General features: G+C 52.0%; 2 protein-coding genes across 5 annotated transcripts in view; both read right to left on the bottom strand.

Moving 5' to 3' along the window:
- Positions 1 to 6,835: 6,835 nt before the first annotated feature.
- Positions 6,836 to 8,956, bottom strand: Tlx3 (T cell leukemia homeobox 3). Its single transcript, XM_041676662.1, has 3 exons — positions 8,536 to 8,956; positions 7,945 to 8,188; positions 6,836 to 7,046 (listed from the first exon to the last, which is right to left on the bottom strand). The coding sequence occupies exons 1-3, from the start codon at positions 8,954 to 8,956 to the stop codon at positions 6,836 to 6,838; spliced, it is 876 nt and encodes a 291-aa protein (XP_041532596.1).
- Positions 8,957 to 16,990: 8,034 nt separating this feature from the next.
- Positions 16,991 to 23,630, bottom strand: part of Ranbp17 (RAN binding protein 17) — a 337,456-nt gene continuing 330,816 nt past the window's right edge. For 2 of the 4 annotated variants that reach the window (XM_041676348.1, XM_041676346.1), the window contains 3 exons: positions 22,544 to 22,642; positions 20,785 to 20,912; positions 16,991 to 18,458 (listed from right to left, as the gene is read on the bottom strand). In XM_041676348.1, coding sequence (XP_041532282.1) covers positions 18,362 to 18,458; positions 20,785 to 20,912; positions 22,544 to 22,642 — 324 coding nt within the window. In that variant the 3' untranslated portion in view covers positions 16,991 to 18,361. The remainder of the gene's footprint in view (positions 18,459 to 20,784; positions 20,913 to 22,543; positions 22,643 to 23,630) is intronic. The other 2 variants (XM_041676345.1, XM_041676347.1) reach the window with 1 other exon arrangement.

Raw genomic sequence — 23,630 nt, 5'->3', positions numbered from 1 at the left:
GATGGGATGCTGCTGGATGCAGCATCAGATCCTGGGCAAACACACAGGAAAGCTAAAAAAGCTTTAGACCTTTGTAGGATTATTTAAGGGCCCAGGCAGATCTTGAGCCCAGAGCTCAGCACACACTAGGTGCTTTGCACAAATTAGTTTTCTTCTCTGGAGTCAGTCAAAGCAGCTGGACGGCCTACTCTATTTGACACCAGGAAGTTTTTAATATTCCTAAACCTCACATTACTGTTCTCCAAAACGGAATATTGATGTCTGCTGAGTTTCCAGGCTAGCTCCTTATAAGGGTAAAACGTGTAAGGTGCTTGGGTAAAATGCTTAGTCCATCGCCTCACCCACAGTAGATAATTTATAAATGCTATTTACTATTATTATCATTGCTTAGTAAGCATTACTAAGCACCTACAGTGTGCCATACATCAGCAACCAAAAGGACCTATTCTCTCAGAATAATCTGGGTTTTCAGCTGTCAGTCAACAGCCCAGTTCTGGAAAGGTCATCTTTCCCGGGAGACGCTACAGTAGGAGGCTGAAGCGAGTGAGGGTGCTGGCCCTGGGCATACTCAGTTCTAACTGGCTGTGAGTCCCTCCCTGGCTTTGCTTCCTTCTGTGTATGAGCAGAGGGAAGGTCTCCGTGTGGGAGAATTCCCGTGGGTTAACAACAGTTACAGTTAAGTTGTCCTGGCTGCAGACAAAGAGGCCAACGGTCAGAACAAGATAGCCTATCCTCTTGGGCAGCAAAACTGACCTGCCAAATCCAGAACCCTGTATGTGTGTGTGGGGCCGATGTTTCATTACCCGATTCCACACCACTCTTCCTTAGACCTGCAAGGAAGAGTCTGGGGTTGAGGCCTCCACCTGTGACATCCACATCCACAAGGGTCCACTAGAGCCTGGTTTTAGCTGGGGTAGGAGGAGTGGACCAGAGAGTGGAGGTCGCTCAGCTCCTTCCAACGGCAAGAATGAGTACCTTCAACTTCTTTCAAGAGGCTCTAAAGAGCCCGGCCAGGGAGGCCAGAGCAAAGCTAGCCCAGGATGATATTTATAAACAGATCCACTTTCTGGTTTATATCCTGTGCTGCCTAAAGATAATGATATTCCAAGCGGCCAGAATTCCCTTTGGCAGGCACACAAAGACTTCGGTTTTAATAACAAGGTGGTCTGAGGCCCCTCCAGCGTAAAGCTGGTGAACTGGGGTTATTTGGCTTCCATTAATGTCCTGGCATCAGCGGTGCTCTGAAATGCTGTGGTGCCCCTCAGTTTCTCATCTGCAAAATGGGGGTTGTATAAGTCTCTACCTACCTCCTATGCTATCTGAGGAGCTGTCAGATCGCGCAGGCGCCCTCAGAGCAGCTACTGCTGGCCCACCTCCGGATCGACCATGCCCGGGTACAGGTGGCTGCAATTCTGAAGGGGCTCTCAGGGCTGAGGACTGGCGTTATGCCATCCTTGCTGGAAGCCCCCTTTACTCCCCCTCCCCAAACGAACTGAAACTGGAGGCGGTAATAAAGTCCACCCCTGCGGGTGGAGGGGGCTCACAGGTCCTCCCGGGGTTGGGTTTCCTTTTTGCTTTCCCCACCCCCATCTTCCTTAGCTTCACTCTGTCCTAGGAACAAAAGTGCCCCAGCTGTGGTGCCCAAACGGCAGATGCGAACGTGCGACTGCTTAGCATATTCAGGCGGTCTGAATCCAGCACCCCTTCCTTTCTCCTGCCCCGGGAACCCAGCCCGCAGGGAGCCACGCGGGCCACCTTCTCGTTGTCTTTCCCAGGAGCCTAAGCATTCTTGTTGCTGCGGCCTTTGCTGGCTGAAGCAAAAAGGGGGAGGGGTGGTCTCCTGAATGGCGGACGAAGGTGGCAAAGAGTGTGCCGCCGTCCACCCAGGTCCCAGGCGCTCAAGAGTTTCGGCGCATCCAAAGGACACCAGCAACAGAGCTTGAGACCCGCCACACGCGCGTCCAGGGCAGGGCCTGCTCCACAAGATGTTAAAGCCAGCCAGCGACGTTCACTTTACGTGAAAATTTGGCTTCTCAAAATCGGGAGTGTGGATCAGCACAAACCTGTCTAGCGAACCCACTGCGGAGGAGCTTTCCCAGCTACGGTTTTTGTTGGCTAGGGAGGGACACAGCACTGGTTCAGACTCCAAGGCCAGCAAGAGGTGGTGGTGGGGCCGAGGGGCACAAAGCAGTCACTGTGGTCCAGACAGTTAAGGGGTGAGAGCGAGGTTCTCCGGAAGCTTGCCTTCTCTATCTGTCAGCTCCCCACTGGTAGAACTGGAACACAAGACTGCTAGAGATGGGAGGGTGGATGGTGGGAAGGAAAAATTTAAGTATTCTGTTCAGCTGCGTATTCTTTCTTTTCCCGTTCTGCTTCCTCCCCACACCGACTGGGAGCCTACCAATGGGGTATAATAAATACTTCCGTACCGGGCAGCCTGTCTGATAAGAGAACACCCGTTTCAGCTGAAGTGAGGCACCGCAATGGGTAATGTCAGGATACTGACAAGCCAGCCCCTGTCCAGGTCCGAGGTGCCCACCAGTGTCGCCAGCCAGGGAGGACGCTGTTCTGCGTCTGCCCTTTCCCCCACAAGCAACACTTTGATTAAGCCCCTATGCCATTAGTAGACGTTCAATTAGATTTTTTTAAATCTGGAAAGTATTTTAAAATGCTTTTATTTTATGATAAATTTATTAACGACTGTACCGTAAGCCATTGTTGTGGTTGTTTTTCTTGAACAGTGTTTGCCCATTTTTAACCGAGTCAGTAAACAAGGCGCTGAGACTTCTAAGTCACTCACCCAGGACCCTGCCTCCCTGTGCCAGGGTGTGTTTGGATGGTAGGTGTGAATGGGGATGGATTCCGCTAGGATTCTGTCGGACTCTGAACTTAGACAGCACCGCCCCGGCTGAGACCTTGGTCACCGAGCGAGCACCGCTGATAAAGTGGGGGCGCATGGAAAACCGCCGCGACCTTCGGAAACCCTCACTATTACCGCGTGGGGAGCAAACACCAAATGCTCGTCTTCTCCTGCCTCGGCTTTAGTTGTACCCAGGCTGAGATCAGGATCTGGGGGAAGCTTCCCAGGACCCTTCTGGGTGACATGGCTGTAATTTAGGCTATGCTTGCCGTTCTCTGAGCTCGTGAGAGTGAATGGTAGTTGGGAAGGCACACTCCGTGGCTTCTAAACTGGCACTCCAGGTCCGCCTGTCCCTGAGTGGGGTGCGGTTGCCTTCTTGGGCGGGGGATGGCACTGTGCTTGGCCTGCCTCACTCTCTGGCTGCTCGGCTTGGGGTGGTCGCTGGATCTATTATCCTGGCGTGGCTTCCTCTCTTGTGCATACATGGTGAAAATGGCCCGGCAGGCTAGGCAGGGATGCCGGAATCACAGAACACCCTTTCAACTCCCGGGCCCCGTCCACCGCTCAGGTGAGAGTCGGAAGACCCTTCAGCCTCACTGAGGCCTGGGAACCTCTCGTCAGGGTGACTGCACTAGACCACCTTCTCACCCTCAGGTTAAGCTCCGTACCCTTTCCTGCCTCAATAGGCCAAGCACTGGGCAAAGCGGTTGCTGCCGGGCAAGAACGTCCAGGCGTTGCTCCTACCAGACAGAGCTAACTTCGGAACTTCTCTGGGCCTCCGCATTTTCAGCAACAAACTGGGGAGGGCATCCACACCTATAAGGTGTAAAACCCACCTAACCAAGCTCCGCCGGCAGAGTCTCCGTTTCTCATGCAGACGCAGGCGACTGACCCGGAGTTTTTCTGGCTTCCTCTGCAGGGCTCTGATGTGGCGGAGTGGCCTAGCGTCCCTCAGTCCCACAGCGCACTAGCTAGCAAATCTAGCTCCTGGAAGCCTTGTCCCTGGCCCTAGACGCCTTTTCCAGGTGGGCTCTAGGTGCTGCCTCGAAACCCCGTGCACAGGGTGATCCTGCGCTACGCAGTGGTTCGGCCAGCCAGCCAGCCTCGGATCTGTAAAATGGGTGCAACGAAGAAGGCCACTTAGAAGGGTCAAGAGGATTCAAATGGCGCAGCCTTGGCAGTTTCTGCTGTGCAGCCTCTCCGCCTGCGTCCCCAGTGCCGCACTCACCCGTTGGCGGATGGAGTCTAGGCCCGGTCTAAGGCTGAGGGAGCATCACTAAGGAGGAGCCCTTGTTTCTTCGGCTCAACCTCTAAGCTTGCCTGACCCTGGTCGTGGCCCCACCTTGGCCCATGGTCCTCTCAGTGGGGAGACCGAGAGCAGTGTCTCTTAACGGCTCACCCTCGGCCTCTCATCCCGCACAATAGCAGAAAGGAAGGTTTAGTGAGTGGAAGGTACAACACACCCTTGCGGATCAGCAATCGCTCCCACCCGCTGGGGGAGCCCACCCTGCTCTGGGTGAGCTGGGCAAGAGATGGTCGCCTTACCGGGACCACACACATGAGATCTGGCTTATTCTCCTAACTCAATCAGACTGGTACCCGTCATCTAATTCAGCAAGGTTTGGTTGGGGCAAATGGCTCAGAGGCCTTGAACTAGTTAACGCAACGAGTGAGAGGACTCCAGCCCTCCACCTAACTCTCCAGGCTTCTTAACCAGAGCCCTTTTGTACAAGAAGAAGAGCCTGCAAGGAAGAAAAAGACAAGGCATGTGCCCCCAGAGGTTTAAGGATCGAGGTTGACCCTGTCAAAACAATACAAATAATTGAGAGAAACAAAAAACGGTAGGCCTTATTATGGAGCAATAGAGTGAATCCTGGAGGACCCAGACAGAGACCACAGCCCTAAGGGATGAACTGATGCCCTGGCAGAGAAGGGCCTCTTCCCCAGGCAGAGGGCCAATTTTTCCCACCTCCTGACCATGCTCTTTGAGCTTTTCAGCAGAGTAAATAAGAGTATTTCAAGAAAACATCTCGGGAGGAGACCCGAAGCCTGGGTCACCTTAGTTTCCCCCACTGTTAAGTCCTAAGAGGCGCGGATTTAGGATTAGAGGGTTAGAAGGGCTAGAAGGTGCGGGTGAGGATAGGAGCTGGAATGGGGCGTCCCCTCAGTCGAGCTTCCCCTCCACCAGCCTCCTAAGGGCTGTCACCACCTCGGCCCGCTTACAACGAAGATTCCCAAGTGCCACAGCCTGCAGGGCGGTGCTTGGCTCTGAGAGAGTCTGTGGGGTGGGGTGGGACTGCTGGGGTAGGGGGAGGACACTCCCCCAAAAGTGTTTAGTTGCTGGGAGTCTGGAGGAGGGAGAAAGAGAAGAATAAAAACAGGAAAAAGAGACAAAGACTGAAACGGAGGCGAAGAGATTCTGAGAAAGGAGGAAGGGAGCAACAGCAACAAAAAGATAAGAGAGAAGGGGGGAAGGAAGGGGCTGAGCAGAATCTGGAGGAAAAGTGGCTACGAAAAAGAATTGGGCTCAGAGAAATTAAAGGCAACAGAGAACAAATTGTAAAGCGTGAAACCGTGAAACCGTAAAGGAAAGAAACCACTACAACAACGGCATACGCAGAACAGCACACGGAGAGCAGGGAACAAACGGAAAGAACAGACAATACGGTAGAGAAAGAATGGAGAGATGTTTTTAAAAGACTACAAGAATGATAAAGGGGGAAAAATCAAGGGGCAAGGGTGCATGTTTATCGTGGCTGGAAGGGACTCTTTGCTCTGGATCTCGCAATCTAGAAACTTCCAAAGTTCAGTCGGGAGAAATCTGAGATAACACCACGCTGCTGCTACACTCAGGTTTAGGGTTCTGGGAGTTGGGGAACCCCGATCCCTCCCGTCAAGTGGAATAGTGGAGTAGTGTAGTGAAGATCGCTGTGACGTCGTATAACGTCATACTCCACCTGGGATCTTGTGAAAACCCCATGTATTAGAAGCCCATACTATGCCCGGGCCCTGTGCTCGCAGGACCCCCAGATCCCTTAGAGCTCGGCGCCTCTGGAAAGAACCAAAGCTGGATATGCGAGCGTCCAGCGTTTCCTCTCCAGCTGCAAAAAAATTCTCTTTCACTCGTTTTCCTACCCACTAGGTGAATTTGACCTGCGACGGACTCAGAACCCGCTCAGGACGGAACTTTCCTTTCCCAGCAGCGCGGGACTGGATCCCAAGTCCACTCCCACCCCGCCGGCAACCGGCTTCGGGCGACTGGCTGCAACTGACCTGCAGGGCGCATCCTCCGCGGGGCCCCGGACCGGGGTTCGGGCTGGGGCGAAGCCAGTGTAGCTCTCAGACCTGGACGCGACCGCGCACACCGGCTGCGATCGCCATAGGGGTGGGGCGCATGGGCCGGGGTCTCCGAGCGTTCGAGGAACGAAAACGAAATAAAAGCGGCATTAAGTGAAATAGCTAACTTTTTATTAAATAAAACGACTTAAATAAAAGGAACGGAAAAGGAGAGGCGTACACCCAGCCTAAACGCAGGGTGCCCCCGGCCCCGGGCGCTTCCCCAGTCGCCGGGTCGACTGCCCCTCCTCCAGCGGCCCCGCAGGGGAAGCAGGTGGCCGGTTTCTAAAGAAAAAAGCCAAAACTTTTATTATTTACACGTTTGGGCAAAAGTACAAAGTATAATACAGGCGCCCAGCCCGGGGGTGCGGGCGCGGGGCGGAGTAACGTAAGGCGCTTCTTTGTCAGGCCCGGGCCTGGGGCGGGACAGGGCGCGGGGCGGGGGCTCGGATTGTGCAGTCGCGCGGACCCGGGCCCAGCCCCCCTCCGCGGCCGGCACTGTGCGGAGCGCCCCAGGGCCCACGCGAGCCGGGCCGCCCTGCCCCTCTCGGCCCAGCTTCCCTTTCCAGCCCGGCTGGGGGACCCGGGCGCCCCGCCTGGTGGGGGCGGCGATCTGTAGCTACGGTGCGCGCTGGTGGCTCACACCAGCGAGGTGACTGCGGGGACCTTGGAACTGTCCTCCTCCCAGGGCTGCAGGTTCTGTAGAGCAAAGAGCGACGAGTTGTGCAGACAGAGCGGGTCGGGCTGGATGGAGTCGTTGAGACTCTTCTGGAAGGCGTCGTGTTGCAGCTGCAGCATGAGCCGGCTCGCCTGCTGCCGCTCCGCCTCCCGCTCCTCTGCCGTCTGCCGCCTGCACCCAGGGAGGGAGAGGGACAGCACTGTCACGCACTGGGCATTGCTAGGCCACCAGCGTGCCCCAGCCCTCCCGGGAACAAGGCAGCCTAGCCCCTCGAGGCGCGGAGCCGCCCGCTGCCCGCCCGCACACACTTTCCCTGAGGCCCGCGGGGTGGGAGGGCGGGTGGGACCGCTGGGTTTTGTTTGTACACCCCGAGGGCGCTGGGAGGGCACTTTGCCCGCCGTCCACCTGCACACCGGATTTTGTGGCTTCGCCAACAATAAATCTTGGGTTTTTTTTTTTTTTTGTGTGTGTGTGTGTGTGTGTGTGTGTGTGTGTTTTGTTATCCCCTGTGGGATAACAGCGACAGGGCAATGTATAACTGCCTCGGCCCTGCGGCCAATGGGGTCACTTGGGCCCACGGGTGGACTGGCTGGCTTGATAAGTTTGGTAAGATTCTCCCAGACACTGTCTTGAAGCCCTCTCTAGGACACGTCGCTTCGTCGTTTACGGGTTAGATGGAAGCAAGGATCATATAAAAAACAGAGTTGTAGTGAGGACCGTACAGCCCTGGCCATCAATCCGAAATCCGAGTGGGTGGGCTGGAACAGGAGAGGGAGGAGAGTATGGGAGGCCCGGGATGTGTGTGGTGGGGGGGCAGGTGGGAGGAACCCAAACGAGCAAAAGAGGCGAAACAAAACACTGGCGAGGTGGGGCTGGAAATGGAGATGCGGAGGCATAAGAGAGATGGAGAGAGGAACACAGGTCGGTGGGAAGGAAGAACAACAAATCTGGAAAAGAGGGGAGATGCGTGGTTCAGGGAGCGCGGGCAGGGGGTGGTACAGGAGAGGACAGGGTGCTGGGCTGCGGCTCAGGGCGGGGCAGGTGAAGGGCAGGGCCGGGCCTCTCTCACCGCCACTTGGTCCTCCGATTTTGGAACCAGGTCTTGACCTGCGCGTCCGTCATTTTGAGGGATTTTGCGAGCGCCGCCCTCTCGGCCGAGGCCAGGTACTTTTGGCGATGGAAGCGCTTTTCCAGCTCACAGATCTGCACCCGGGAAAAGGACGTGCGCGGCTTCTTACGCTTGGGCGGCGTCCGGTTCTGGTAGGGGTGGCCAATGCGCCGGGTCACGGTGAAGGGCGTGAGCGCGGCCGCCGCTGCAGAGACACATGAGGCCCCTTGAAGCCCAGCCCCACCACCGTTCAGGCGTACGTGGAGCCCCTGGGGACACAGTGCTCCGCTATTTCGCTCGTCCCGCGCGTCCCCGGCAGCGCCGAGCTAGGCAGGGACGGCCCCCCCCCACCTTCCCTGGGACGCTGGTTTCTTTTTCCCGCAACTCTCGGATTTCCCCTCCCCTCCACGGCCGCCCCGAGCCCTGGGCACCTAGGCCTCCGCCATGCCTGGGCCTCTGGACTCGTTCCTGGGAGTGGAGGAGTACACAGGGCGCGGCGCCCCTGGCCCCCGGAGGGCCGAGGCCTGGCTCCTGGTGGCCCGCTCTGCTCACCTGTGAAGCGGTCCTTCACAAAGCGGCGGCTGCTCTCCATCCAGGGGAAATTGAGGCCGCCCAGGCTGGAGACCGTGGGCACGGAGGGCATGGCTGGCAGCGCGCTGGGCAGAGGCGGCGGCACGGCCCCGGGTAGCGGCCTGTGCGCTGGCACCCGGATCACCCCGGCGGGGGCCAGGCTTAGGTTGACACTGTAAGATCCCGCGTCCTCGAAGGGCGCGCCGAGGCCCGCAAAGGAGGCGGGCAGAGACGGGTACGCGGCGCCCGGACGGCCCCCGGGGGGCCCTCCCAGGTAGCTGGCGCCGTCGGGGCCCCGCGGGGCGGGTGCGCTGTCCTGGTCCGAGCTGTTGAGGATTTGGTCGATGCCGAAGCTGATGGGCTCGTGCGGGTGTGGGGTCTGCGCGCTGGCGGGCGCCTCCATCCTGGGCGGGCGGAAGGGCTGGGTTGGGCTGGGCGGGGAGGCGGCTGGGTCCCCGTTACGGCGCGGCCATGGAGCGCCCGGCGCCTCCAGTCGCACTGAAACTTTGCCAAGAGTGCGCGGGCCCGACAGGCTCTGTGTCATCTTTCTTGAACCGAACCTGGAGTTTCCGCTGCTAATTCGTCTCCCGCAGCAGCCATTGGCTGCGATCAACAAGCCTCTCTCCTCTCATTGGCTCCCGGCTTTCAATAAAGGCCTAATTCATGGAAATAGGAGCTTAGGGACTGTTCCAAGGTGACATCATTTTAACAAACGAACAATAGGTCAAATTTATTAGCCGGGATAATGGGCGGCGGATATTAGCGCCCGAACCGCAGCCTCTCAAACCCGAAATCTAACGAAGCTGCAATTAGCAGACGCTCCCCGCTCCGAGCCTGGCCGCTTCCCGCCGCCTCGACCGCCGGCAGGAGCGCTGCTAGGGAAATGGCCTTTTGCCGCGGGGGTTTTCGTTGTCTTCTAAATTCTTTCATCTGAGCAAACCCCAAACAAAATGAATCTTCAGTTACAATGGAGATGCAACCTAAGAACAATCTTATGAAATCTACGGAAGCCTCTGGGCGGCTTGCCCTCCGCCGGAGCAACGAAAGCGTCGCATCGTGGGGTGCAAGCTCGGAGCTGTCCACGCGTGGATCAAGGAGAGCACCGGAGCATTCTCCATGCGTCCGAGGACACCCGTATGGGGAGAATTTGCCCCCGCCCCAGCTTTCAACGAGGCGTCGCGGCCACTTTGGAGACGCTCCCTGGCCCCAGCCAGGAGGACTGAGCGGTGACTCGCAGGTGCCCACGCGTGCGGGGCCCGGCTGGACTAGGGACCCGAGGTCAATTGGTGGGGAGCTGGGATCCGGCCCCTCGAAATTCGTTGCGGGATAGACGGGGCTGTGGTCGTGGGGTTGGGGATCCCTCCGAGTGTCAGCAGGTTTGGGGACCTCAGTTCGCTAGTGGCACAGGATGGGGAGGTTCCCATTTGGAGCAAATGGAGACATTTTCTTAGGAAATTCGAGCAGTGAGCACCTGCCGGCTCCAGTTCAGATTGGGCGCTGACCACCCTAAGTTCTGCTGTCGCCTCCGGAACTGTCCACATCATTCCGGCAGCACCTTGGCCAGTACCACATGGGGCGCGGTCACCTTTCTCCCCGCCTAGGTGAGACTCAGAGTCTTTTCCTAGCCGCGGGTCGTAAAAGTCGTTGACAGTAAATTCTGAGCTGAACTCCCGGCAGGGCTCTTTCTCACGTTCCCAGAGTGTAAAGACCCCAAGCGATCTCTGTGCAGTTGGTCAGAAGTTGTGTGCAGATTTGGGATGGCCACTTCCTAGCTGAGTAAGCTTGAGGTAGTGACGCCATCATTTTAGGCTTTGGGTTTTCATTTATAAAATGGGGTAAGGCATAGTGTTAGCGTTAGTGCATGGTGAGAGAGAATTGAGACTGCTAAGAGCATAGAGCCCTGCACTTAGCAGGGCAGCACAATCTGTCAGCTCCCTTCCCATCCTCACACTCAGTGTGATGGATGGTGTATTATATTATTTTTATTTTGTTTATTTTGTTGGTAGTTTTATTTTGCAGAGGTATCGTGGATGGGGTCAGAGTACAGGAAGGAGGCAGTGACTTCTTTTAAATCCTGTCATTTTGCTCTCCACAATCCAGATGACTCAGGCTTTGTAGCTCCTTTAGGCCCTGGTGGGCAGTTAGATCACCTGCCAGCTGTGTGACACTGGGTAGCTTTGCTGGCTCTGGTAGAGCCACCGTGCTGGCTTCTCACCGAGCTTTGAGAAGTGCAGAATGTCCTGGCCCCAGACAAGGACTTCTAGAAAGGAAAGATACTATTGTGCTGGCTCTGGGGGCCTCTCCCTTTTAAAGCAGGCACTGCTGCTGGAGATCTGAGGGCTTTGGGGCTCCCTGCTGCCCTTCTCCAACCTCATTTGCTTTATTTGTAAAACAGAGAGGGTAGTAGCTACCCCCAGGGTAGCCATGAGAACAAAATGAGATACCAGCAGTAGAAGTGGCTGGAAGAGATTCCACTCCCAACAGTCCACACTCTGGATTATATAATAGTACCTTTAAGGACAGAGGTGACTCTCTTGTCCTTGAGAACTCTGTGTGGCATGGGTGGCACTAGTTCCCCACTCACGCAGCGAGGGAAGCTATGCCAAGATCACTTGAGTGCAGATCTGAGCGGGCTGACCTTGCCACGTCACTGCATCTACTTTCATGCCTGTCCAGGACCCTGGGTTCCAGGCCTGGCCTCTTCCAGGAGTTGGGGAAATGCCCAACAGGCTGTGGCAAAAGGTCCTTGGTACAAGATGAGCAGGATGTGGATGGCATGACCAGCACTGCTTCCAGGGCATATGTAGGAACCTCTCAGTTTACTCGCTCAGCAGCTTCAGCCTTCTCTCTTCCTCAGTTTCTTAGTGCAGAGCCAGACTCAAGGGCTGGTCCAGCAGAAAGCATTAGCCGGGAGCCCAGCAGGGGTGAGGGGCTCAGCCTCACCTCTCAGGAGCTCCTGAGTCCAGCTCCTGAGTCACTCTGAGTTCTGAGCTGGTGATTGCACACCCCCTTCCATTCTTCCTTGGACAAAGGAGGGCTTTTAGGAAGTCCGGGAAAGCAGTAAATCGGGAGAAGTCACAGCCAGCGGGTTCCGAAGCAGCAGTGTCTGCAGCATTTGGCAGCTTATTAGAAAAGGGACGCCTGGATCCTGGGGAGGCCCTCTATGTCAGGAACTCTGGGTGGGGTTCAGCAGTCTGCCAAAAAGTCACCTACTGACTCTGGTGCCTCCCAAGTTTGGAAACCAGTCCTGTCCATCTCTTTTAGCTTTCAGAGGTACTAGGAAATAAATATGGGAATTGGTTGTTGGGATTGACAGCTCTTGCTTACCCTCTCTTACACTTTTGTGCTTGCTTACGGATCACACTTGCCACAGTCGGTTTTATTGGTCTTGAAGAATGTCCTTGATGGGCTGGCTATAGCTAAGTGGTAGAGCCCTTGTTTAACATGAGGAAGATCCTGGGCTCAATCTTTGGGACTGGGGGACAGGGGGAAGCTTCATTTCATTATCCTCTTTTATTTTGAGCCCAGGCTGACTCGTAAACTCTCATTAACCCTCAATTTCTCAAGTGCTAGGATTTACAGGAATGTTCCTCTCTGCCAGACTCATTATCCCGGTTTTGTTTTTGAGATGGGGTCTCACATAGCCCATGCTGGTGTCAAACGGCAATGTAATGGAGAAACACCTTGCACTTGAACTTCTGATTTCCTGCCTCTACCTCTTGAATGTCCAGTTTATGTGGGGCAGGGAATTGAACCCAGGGCTTTGCGAGTACTACAAAAGTCCTCTACCAACTGAGCTACATGCCCACCCCCACCCCCGTTATCTGTTTCTTTGAGTCAGCTTTGCCACGAATGTTTTGTCTTGCTCTTACTTTTTACAAATTTATTTGTTGTGCTTAAAGTTTATTTTGCCCCCCCCCCCATTTAAACAAACGCACTCAAGGCAATAATGTCTCCTTTGAGCCTGGTTTGGCGAGCATGTTTTGATAAGTATTTGGTGTTCCTGAAACCGGGAAGTTGTTGCTCTTTTGAACCTGCTATTAATTCAGCACCTAAGTGTGAGAGGGAGATTCAGATTCTCTGAGCTAGGGAACTGGGTCAGGATTCTTGGGGGATCTAGAGACTTCCAGGCTGCATAAATCTTCTCCTGGTCCCAGGCAGTGAGGCTGGAGAAAGGGTGGTCTTGCAGGGGGGCGGGTGGGGAGAGGTGCTATAGGATATTCGGAGCTTCAGGAATGAGTGGCAGGACGCTGGAATTGCCAAGTGGTCCATAAGTCTGGACTGAGGCAGCACAGATTCTCCAGTCACTGACTTCCTGTGTGATTTGGGATTCAATTTTCCTGTCTTTAAATGGAGTAGGGATTGAATCAAGGCCCTTAAGTGTATTTGGGCCAGTTATCCTATTTGAAAGACTGAGGGAAATATTAGTCTACTTCCACAGAAGGCGTAAGCACATGCTTTGGCACACACATCATGTTACAGGCTCCCGACCTGCTTACTACACATCCTACGTCGGAGCTCTAGGGTCCTTCAGGATCCTAGGGTCCTCTAGTTTTCGGGATGGAAAATAACCGCTGACCCAACTTCTCCAACAAGTATTTACTGAGCACATAAATTTCCTAGCTATTCCGACTTCCATACTTACGTTCTCTATCTGAGAGTAGGAGCAGGGAAATCATAGCTTCCCACAGTGGGGAGGGCTCTGGGAAGAATGTACCTGGGATCTGAAAAGGCTCCAGGCTGCCAGCTGGAAGGAAAAATGACCTTAGGTGGTGGGTGGACACAAGACCTCACCCTGGAGCTGGTGCTTTTCAGCACATGCCCCTGGGGAGGGCTGGAGCTGGGCCATCTTTTGACCGAGTGGACTCTGAGGTCCACTCTTCCTTTCACTCACTTCTTCTATACCCGGGACCTGGGTAAAGGAGCCAGGTGTGGAGGTGAGGGCTGGTGTGTGTGCGCGGGGGAGGGGGCTGCTGCCTGCCTCTCCTCCTGGCCTGAAAGCTCTTGTAGAACACCCATTCAGCACAGGGCCTCACTGGAGGGCCATTACGCTTATGGTGTGATGCTAGGACAGATGAGGGAATAAAGAAAAAAAAAAAAGGAGAGAACTGGGGCTTGGAAATTTGTAGACTCCATTCAGGCTTCTCTCCCCGCTCATCCCATGGCTGGACCCTTTGCATCCTTTAAGATCCAGCCAGCTCTCACCTCCCTCAATTCCTCAGCATCCCTGGCCACAGACCTTCTCTATCCCAGCCTGTGGTCCTCACTGGAGTGCTGCATCTGACTTGCCGACAAAGCCCGCCAGCTCCACGAGGGAAGAGACTTGGTCTCATTAATTGGCTTATTGTGGATGAGTAAAGGAGCAGGGGTTCTCGACCTTCCTGATGCTGCGACCCTTTAATACAGTTTCTCACGTTGTGGTGACCCCCAACCATAAACTGTAATTTTGCTGTTTATGAATCGTAATGTAAATTTTTTTGGAGACGGAGGTTTGCTGAAGTTTTCATGACTCACAGGTTGAGAACCATTGGTGTAGATGAAGGGCTCCTAGGATCCTGAGGCTTGGTCAGTTTCAGACTATGGCCTTGAGTGGCTATGCCTGGAAGGGAGCTAATGCTGGCAGCAGCACGAGGCTGCAGGATATTTTTTCCCTAGGGGCTGGTAGGTGCTGGAGGGTGTTGGAGCCGCGACTAAGTGCAGATGGCAGGCTGTGCGGGGTGGGAGAGGTGGGGCAGTCCCTTTGGGCAAGCATATGCTGCAGTCTCATCAGGGACCTCCAAGCATCACCTCACACCCGTCACCCATCAGCCATTTCCCCCACTCTGTGTTCTACAACTTTGCTTCCTTCCTGACAAATTTTCTCTACTGAATTTGACTTCGTTTCAACCCCTTTGTTGGGCAAATTACATTAAGATGGATGTTGCAGGTACCCTTTATGGCTTATTTATTGTGATACTGTTTGTATCTCACGCTTATAAATAACTTATGTTATAGCTTTTGTTTGTGGAGATGTAACTTACATATTTTATTACGCTTTCTGTAAACCTCAAAAAGAATCTTGTCAAGGGAAGCGCTCTTATCAGCAATCCAAACTGTGGGACGTAAAATCCGACACTAACATTATTTTTTAATATGCCAAGGAGGCAGGTTACTCTTGCTGTAGTTGGAAAGGTTCACTTCCTCGTAAACTTGCACCTCAATAAAACATTAAAAAGTCTCAAGAACGATTTTATGAAGTACAGCAGGAGGATGAATTAATGGAAGCGCTCACAGACGCAGCTCAAAGTGTCTTATTAGACTGGCTTTTTTTTTTTTTTGAGGTATCTAGTCACATGGGTTGTGGAGTCCAAAGGGTCCCTTGTCCGTCTCTTCAGTACCAGCCACAGAGGACCCAATTTGGGATTAAGTAGAAAACAAGTACAGGTGCAGTTAGGAAATATAACTGATTCCCGGCTCAGGCTGCTAGCTGGAGGGGAAAAATGGCCCCAGGCAATGGGTTCTGCTTGAGGACTGAGGCTTCAGGGGCAATTACTATAAGGATGAGAGGCCCTTGGCCAACAACCTGCAGCTGCCGAGGGCGAGAGCTAGGATGTGCCCTGAATGTGTGGACAACCTACAAAGTCCACACATTTGGAAGGGGTCTCATTGCCACAATCTCAAGGTGTGTGAAGGCTGTCATGCTAGTGGAATGGACTCCGGGGAGCCGAGAGGGTTTTCTGGGCTGTTCTGATGATCACACACAGTGCAGGGACCGTGTGCTCCTTGGTGTCCTGCCCTAGATGTTGATGGTACAGCACCGAAAAATGAGACACACCTTTAGAGTTAGGATCTAAAGTCCACATGGGAAGCCAAAGTTGAGATGGGTCAGGATACCTAGAGAATTCCTTAAGGATTAGCTGGCTTGATGTAGAGCCCAGACTGTATGTTTGTACACTAGAATCTCTTTAGGATGGTGTTGTGCGCAAACACATCCCACATCCTCACTTACTCGTGCCCTGTAGAATTGGCAGTGCTATTTTTTCTGTTGCTGAGTCAAGGCCGACAGATGCATCCGCTATTTGGTCGCAGGAATAGCTGCACTAGTGGTCTTCATATGCCCTCTGCAGGTCTGCTGGGTACCCTAACATGGCAGTTTTCATCTTGAGATAGAATGGCTCCAGAAGCCACTCCTGTATAAATCCACCGGTCTTTGTTCCCGCTGGCCTCCAAGGGTTTGGTGGCTTTGGTAGTCCCAAACTGGGCTTATGCCTGTGGTACCATAAAGGTGATCTTCCAACACTTGGCGGCCCCACTTCCTTTTCCTTTCTGAGGAGGGAATCACAATAGAACGTCCAAGGAAAATCAAGATTAGAAAACTTGCTAGTTTAAGAGAGAAACATGTGTGGCAAGGGCCAGGTCGGCTGGGGCAGACAGCTTTGAATAATAAGGTTTCCAAGAGTCTCTGCCTCCCGCACCCATCCTGTCTGTCAATGTGGGTTCCTCCGCAGTGTGTGCGATAGGACTAGGGTTTTCACAGCAGCAGATGGAAGCCCTTTAGAGCGGCTGAAGACTATCTTTGGATCTCTGCAGTCTCTGGCTCTTCCCCACAAGCTAAGAACTGTGTGGTGAGCCGGGCTCCTCACTCGCGCTGTGCAATGCTCTCAGCTTTGGCCAACCACTGCATGTATGTAGCCTGTGAGAGACGCTAGACCAGGGGCCCAGCCGGACTGCTCCCTCCATGGCTCAGGAGCAAATAAATGTTACTTTAACACTAGGCAGTGCTCTACCACCGACTTACATCTCCAGGCAGCCCTAAATCCAGTGAAATTTTGGAGTCATTTACTGTTAATAACCAAGTTCTGAGAAACAGGTGGAAATGAACCTAAATATTATAAACATTTCCGTTTACCACCGGGAGCAGCAAGGAGTTCTTCTGAGACAGATCCCAGTGGAAAATCTACCAACAGGAGTTGTAAGCTATAAGCCACCTTTGGGCCTTACTTCCTAGTGTGCACAGTGGGAGGGGAGGCAGTGTGGCTAAGGAAGGCACTCTCTCCCAGGTGGGCTGCTCACAGAGCGCTCTGTGAGTCAAGCCCAACTGAGGCACAAGGACACAGCTGGCCAAGCCTGAAAGAGGCTGTCCGCCTGCTGCTCAGCTCCCAGGTGAGAGCTGGCTGTGTGGCAAAGAAAGGGCAGCGCAGCATCCTTTCCTTGTGAACATTTTAATGCAAACAATGTAGTGTTTCCGACCCTCGGCATTTGTAAAGAAACAGCGCTCGGACGGGGTTAGCAGCGTGTTTGTGGAAATGAGGTGCAGTTATAACCACCCAGCCCCAAACACCCCAAACCCAAGAAGCCAGGCATTGTGGCCCACACTTGTCAACCTCTACTGAAGAGGCTGCAGCAGGAGAATCACAGTGTGTTCCAGGCTAGCCTGGGCTACATAGCGAGGCTCTGTCTCAAAAAACCAAAACTAAACAAATTAAAAACCAAACAAAAACCAAAGAGAAATTCTTGTCAAGCTCCTTTGAAAGCTGATGTTCCAAAGTCTGGGACTTGTCTTCTCTAGGAAGTTCCATTCCTAATAGAGTGGGGTGGAGAAGGTTCAGGCTCTTTGTCATTAAAGACCACAAGCAGTCTCATCCAGACCATAATGTCCCCTGACTCCCTTCTGCACACAGAAGACAAACACTTTAAGATAAACTTAGGTGACTCAATTTTATATGACAAGCCTGTTGCAAACACAACTATCAAGAAAGGTTTGAAGAAACACTGTCTGAGAAACGAGATTACAGGAAGAGCCTGTGGATTTCTTCTCTGCAACAGTGAGGCCAACCTTTCATGTCTTATCAGAAATAATGGGCACAGTGTTTATTGTAAGCCTGAACCACGAGGACAGAGCAGTAAGATAGGAGGCCCGCTTGACAGTGGCAATGTCAAATTAATAGCTTAGTTATGGCGGGTCCCAGACTGAAAAGGCCTCCATTTCCTGTGTTTGGATGAAGTCACAATCCAACAGTGGTTAAAAGTGTAGAAGATGGAAGGCAACTCTGTCCTCTGGGAACTGACAGCCTGCACCTGAACTGAAGGCAGAGCTGCTTCAAACGCTACATGCCTCCTTCAGCTCCTCTTCAGATCAAATGGGGCCAAAAGGACCAGGTCCTGGAGCACCCAGAACTTCTTCCTGAGGCCTCCAGAGCCCTAAAGACATATTTCTGCAGGCAGCAAGCACACGGCTTAATTCTTCTAGACGGAACCACTTCAGATTTATGCCAGTGGAAAGCAAACATTGTTTGTAAGTCATTTAATTGTGTTACTGTCTCTCAACTTTATCAGATGCTGCTGAGGCAGAGAGGCCGATGTGCAGTCCTGGGGGAGGTTTTTATAGCAAACCCAGGCTCCCTCTAAATGCCCACAGCCCAGAGTCCCTAATGTAGTGTTTTCCAGATGTAAAAACTATCAATTCAACAGGTTCAAATGGCAATTGTCTCAATCCAGGACCCACACTGTGGGCTGCATCTTCAAATCGACAACCTTGATCTCAGAGCCACGACTGGGTGCTAGGCTTGTTTATTATATTCTTTGGTTAAATATAGTTTCTAGACTTCTCAGCATTGTGGGAACCCAGACAGACTAAAAACACATTCTGCTTTGCATACTGAATTTACACTGTATGCGCACTATTATGAATTTCTATAATTAGGTCAGACTTATAAAAATGTAGGGCTTTGTTGCTTGTTCTGAGAACACATTCTCTGGGCGCCAGCATCGCAGACGCGGACGCCGAGTCTCTTGACAGAAGCTGCACAGCGCGTGCTTGGGAGGCGGGTCAGCTCATCATGTCCAGGCTGCACAGCTCAGAGTGGCCGTCACTACGCAACGCCTCTGCCACATCTCTTCTGAAGATGGAGAGGTTCTGTGTGAACCTGTGGAGAGAGAAGCGGTGAGCTGCAGGTCGAATGAAAGCTGGAGGGAGGGCACCGTGGAGCTCAGGCCCCAGGAGAGGATCCTGCAGGAAGGCTCCTTGGTGCTGGGTGCTCATTTGGCCACCACGCTTCTGCTACCAGACCATCCTCCCCTGAAAAGAAGTCACTACCAAACCCACTCTGGACAGCTTAGGGATGGGGACATCTGAAGTTCTACATAGAAAACATTAAAAAACTGTTTACACTATCAAATACTGAATTGAGCTTACAGATGAATGCTTTCATCATTGCAGTCTTCCCAAAGGTATGTACTATTAGGATTTCACTAAAACAGAATTTAGTGATTGAAAAATGGGGGCAGTGGGAAGTTGAAGCTCCTGTCCGAATGCCAGCAGTCAGACAGCAGAGGTAGAAGGATCATGAGTTTGAGTCTGAGGCTAGCTGGCATCTCTGTGATGAAACTATCTCAGAAAACAGCACAAACGTGCAGAGGTGTGCGCTCAGTTTGGTAGAATACTTGTGTACTGTGAATGAAGCCCTTAGTCTGATCCCCAGCACTACATAAACTGGACATGGTGGCCTATGCTTGTGATCCCAGCACTTAGGGAGTGGAGGATCAGAAATTTCAGTTATTCTTGGAGGTCAGTGAGAAGGCTCAGTGGGTTAATGGAGGTGTTGCCAAGTCTGATGACCTGAGTCAGGTCTCTGAGAACCAACACAGTGGAAGGAGAGCACTAACTCCTGCCGAGCTGTTCTCTGATAGCTGCCCCCTGAATAAATGTAATCATAAAAAGTTAGCCTTGTCTACATAGTGAGTTTGAGACCTGCCTAGGCTATATAACACTGTTTAAAAAAACAAACTTAAAAAGGTGCACTGGGTTATACTGAATGAATGAACAAAATTTATGCCCTGGCACTGCTGAAGCATGCATGGGCAGCCTGTATATGGCGCTTCTGTTGAACTTGTCCATATTGGGTTTCATGGTCTAAGTTGATGAGAACGACTGACCATGTCTCTTCCTCAAGAGGCACCAGATCTCATTACAGATGGTTGTGAGCCACCATGTGGTTGCTGGGAATTGAACTCTGGACCTTTGGAAGAGCAGACAGTGTTCTTAACTGCTGAGCCATCTCTCCAGCCCCCACTGGGTTATACTCCCTGCATCCAAATTTTGGTTCTACTACTACTATCTAGGCAGCCTGAATGACTAGCCACTTGGCCTAGTACCTAATATGAGTAACTAACTGTCTTAAGGGAATGCAGGAGCGAATTTTATCAAGTCAACGAGACAAGGCCTGAAAATATTCTCTCTACACAGTGGGCACAACGACAGCAGCCAGTCCTTGCTGCCGTTCTTTCTTGAGACTAAGAGGACTGCCCACACTATTTCACAGAGCAGCTCAGAAATGCCACTTAAAATTCCTGCCTCTCCTTTTCCAGCTTCTGAGGTTGCCCCTTTCTGGATGTGAGAGCATTGCTTAAGAGTTTGATGAACGGCCAAGGGAAGGTGCCTGCACCCCAGCTGACCTCGCCTTATTACCACAGCTCATACCTGGGATCCGCTGCTTCCTGGGTGACGGACAGCATCTGCTCTAAATGCTCGAGTGTCTGATGAAAGGTCAGGGAGGAAGTTTTCCCTGAGCACATTTTCTTCTTCCTTATCAGTGACTACTGTCTGTCTTACCATTAGGATGTGAGCTCCAGGAGGCCAAGAGCTCGGAATAGTTTGTTTACCACGGGTTCCATATGCTTCTAGTTTTATAAACTGAATAAATGAATTCATTCGTAGTGATGAATTTGGTTAGACCTCACTGGCCAATGACATCAGGAACTCTGAAATAACATGCAGAGGAAGAAACCAACACCTAACGGCTCACTGGCCTCAGGACCATTCTGCTGTCTAAACACCACATCCAGTGCCATCACTGTCTCCTTACTGTAGAAGAGACTCAGCAGAGAAGTTGCTGCTTTTCTCTCACGCAGCGTACAGAAGCAGGGGTAACATTAGCTGGGGTGTCCACCCCCTAGGCCTGCGCTTGTTCAAAGGCCAGAAGTCTTTCTGCATCTCCATGGACAATGTGAGTTCCCCTTTACTTGCTCTTTCCTGTTGGATTATAACTGTTTAAGGGCAAAGGCTGTATTTTTTAGATCTTGGCATCGATGAGCAAATACCCAGTAAAATGTAGTGACTGGGACTGGCCTGGGTCTAAGATCACAAGGTGTAATGGGAAAGCTGCACCAATCCGTGAGCTGTGCTAACTGTAGTCCCGTTGTTTTCAGCAAGCCTGGAATGCCTCTAGAGATCCCCCGCTGGGCAATGCTCACCTGTCTCTGTTCTTGACAGACAGGTTCTGTTCCACTCCTTCCATCAAGTTCCTGAAACACTGGGCAAGGACTTCCTGCTTGGGCAGAGGCTGGCTGTTGATCAGGCTTGCTCTCAGTTCACTGAAATACTGTTGGGAGAGACAGTGTCAGCTGGGCTCCAACTCCAACCCTCGCAGGAAGCCAGGCCAGCTGGGGTCTCCTTGTGCTCCCTGATACTCGGGTTTGCATCCACACTCAACTTTCTATCCTTAGAGAAAACCCAAGCCGCATAAGCATTCCTAGGTGTACCAAGTGCCCTCCCTGCTCTTAAGAGTCTTTTGCTGTGACTGCTGCATTGTTACTGCTTAGCCTGATGGAATCCTTGCCTTCTCTGTGGGAGACTGAACCCGGTCTTCTGGGGTCTCAACTCTACTTGTCACAGGAAGGCTGAAAGAAGGGCCTCAGGCTGAGGAGGACTTAACCTAATGCCCGGGAAGCACTTGGGTGACTGAAGGCAAGGCCAACGGTCTCTCCTTCAGCCTCACTTCTCAAAGTTCTTAGTTCTGGGAGCACTTGCTGGCACACCTGGTACCCCCTCCTTTTCTGCTGGGGTCTGCGGTCTTGTACACACACAGAAACAAGCTGCGATGTTGAGCGGAGCTCCTAATCACTGGAAACAGCCAATTTCAGCAAAAGACAACATTTTGCCAGTCATATGTTTATCTCTTCAAGCCTAAGCTGTATGATATTTAATTTCCATCATACATTAAAACAGCTCACATCAAAAAACACACATAATTAATATGTAGTCAGACTAATATTTAAATACTATATATCAGAGGCATTATACTTGAAGCACAGTGTCTTCCTGAACAAGATTGGGAATGCACGGAACTACTTATTTTTCCCTTTATAATGATGCGGTGACTCACACCAAATAGAAAATTATTAGTTTTTCATCCTAAACCATGAAATATTGCCTCCATCAGTAAAGTATAATATTGTGATGTCATAAGCTTTTTCTAAACACCGAATTTACCCTTATTCCCTCTCAATCATTTTAAAAGAACTGCTCTCTTTTATAGAGCTTGGATTTAAATCACAATAACACCGAGGGAAGATGAATGACAGTGCTATTGAATGTGGCTAAAATTGGATACTTCAGCACAGGTGAATGATGAGACAGCTCTTCTCTTTTTGATATATTTTCTTCTTCTATTAGTTTCCTTCCAAGGCTGGGATTTTCGTTTGAATTTTAATGTATGCGGCTGCCTCTAATCTCACTGTCTTTTCCCAGTACTATCTTATTGTATAGACAATTCATTCTCCCAAGCAGTAATGCACTGTTCCTACCGACTGTTGAGAGGCCAGAGTGCTGGGAGGCAGTCTGGTGGTCAGAGCACTGTGGAGGCACGGGCGCGTGCTTCCCGAATGAAGGGTACTGGCCCTAGGTACACTCCCTCAAGGCTGCTGCTGCTGTCATCTCATGTGGTCGTGTCTGGGGTCCCCAGATATAAAGAGAGGCTGGAGGAGAAGGCAAAGGGGCTGATGCTGCTCAGAATTCCCGTGGAGTGGCAAGGCAAGTGAGTTATTTCAAGATACGGCTCAGCATTCCACATACAGTGTAGTGCGTGGGCCTCTGTGGCCTCTGCTAACTGAAGACCTGAAGCCTTTGAGGAAAGGACTTCTGGGTTGTCAAGACCCCAGTTCTCTATCCCATGGTCATCAGTGTCCAATAGCCCCTCCCTCCTCCTGTGGCCCTTCCTGAAAGCACACTTACCTTCTCATTGAGCAAGATGAGACCTAGGAGAGGCCTAGATACTGACCACTGGTTCCGACAGTCTTCAAAGACAATGGTATTCATAAGGACAGACATCATCTAGAAGACAGAGTCACATGAAAATTGGGACACCTTGGCTTAGAGCTTGCCTGAATCTCAGACTTTCTATATACTTCTTACACTCTTCCATCTTTCTGATGACAGGAGTGCTTTTCCTAGATAGCTGGCTCTCACTCTGGAAGCCTAGGAGGTTACACAAACTCTGGGCAAACCCCGTTTCCCCAAGTAAGAATCTTTACTACCAAAAGCTTGGTGAGAACCTTCTTGGTGAGCAGAAGTCGGGGTCAGAGCCACAAGGGTCAGTCTCTGCTTTTCAAGCCTTAGCCTTATATGCTCTGGGCTGTGCCAGGCACCATGCACATGCCCAGCTCACCTTCCTGTCTTGCTCCTCACCTCATTGAACAGTCCATGCTACGAAGGAACATCTCTCTGCAGCTCGTCACTGAGTGGAATGGAACACTTTCCATGTGACCCTGGAATGGCACTCTTCCTGCTAGCTCAGACTCTTCTTCTTTTGAGACAGGTTTCTCTACGTAACAGTCCTGGCTGTCTTGGAACTCACTCTGTAGACCAGGCTGGCTTCAAACTCATTGAGATCCACTTGCCTCTGCCTCCTGAGTACTGGGATTAAAGGTGTGCACCACTACCGCTCAGCTCAAACTGTTGCTTTAAAAACCATTCTTCATTACTAACTGCTCACTCAATGCTACATGTATATACTTATCCATTCTCTTAACTTTTGAGTTTGTAAGTCACACAGAAGGGATAATAGGACGTAAGCATCTACCAGTCTCTTACCTAGGGCCTCAAAGTTTGCTAGGGAAGTCACCAAGAGAAATAGTGGAAAAAGGTCTAGGAAAAGAGAAGCAACTTGTGGAGGGGTGGAGGAAGAAAGACTAAGTTCTTCAAGGACAGTCAGGGAGATGTCACAGGGCAGGTACCATCTAAGGAGTTCACCATAAGCAGACAAAGAGGCAAAAAGAAGGTGGGACTGGGCAGGGTGGGTTCTGCAATATTAAGGGATCCC

This window comes from Microtus oregoni, unplaced genomic scaffold, assembly GCF_018167655.1.
Source record: "Microtus oregoni isolate MIOR12 unplaced genomic scaffold, Mior012 000027F_ref0000203, whole genome shotgun sequence".
Taxonomy (NCBI): Eukaryota; Metazoa; Chordata; class Mammalia; order Rodentia; family Cricetidae; genus Microtus; species Microtus oregoni.
The sequence above is the reverse complement of the archived record's forward strand: the minus strand, read 5'-3'. Positions and strand labels throughout refer to the sequence as shown.

Excerpts from the sequence above, each read along its gene's own strand:
- Tlx3 (XM_041676662.1), bottom strand. The coding sequence starts at position 8,956 with ATGGAGGCGCCCGCCAGCGCGCAGACCCCACACCCGCACGAGCCCATC. Across the intron at positions 8,189-8,535 it reads TGTGAAGGACCGCTTCACAG|CGGCGGCCGCGCTCACGCCC; the intron begins GTGAGCAGAGCG and ends GTGTCTCTGCAG. Across the intron at positions 7,047-7,944 it reads AATCGGAGGACCAAGTGGCG|GCGGCAGACGGCAGAGGAGC; the intron begins GTGAGAGAGGCC and ends CCCTGGGTGCAG.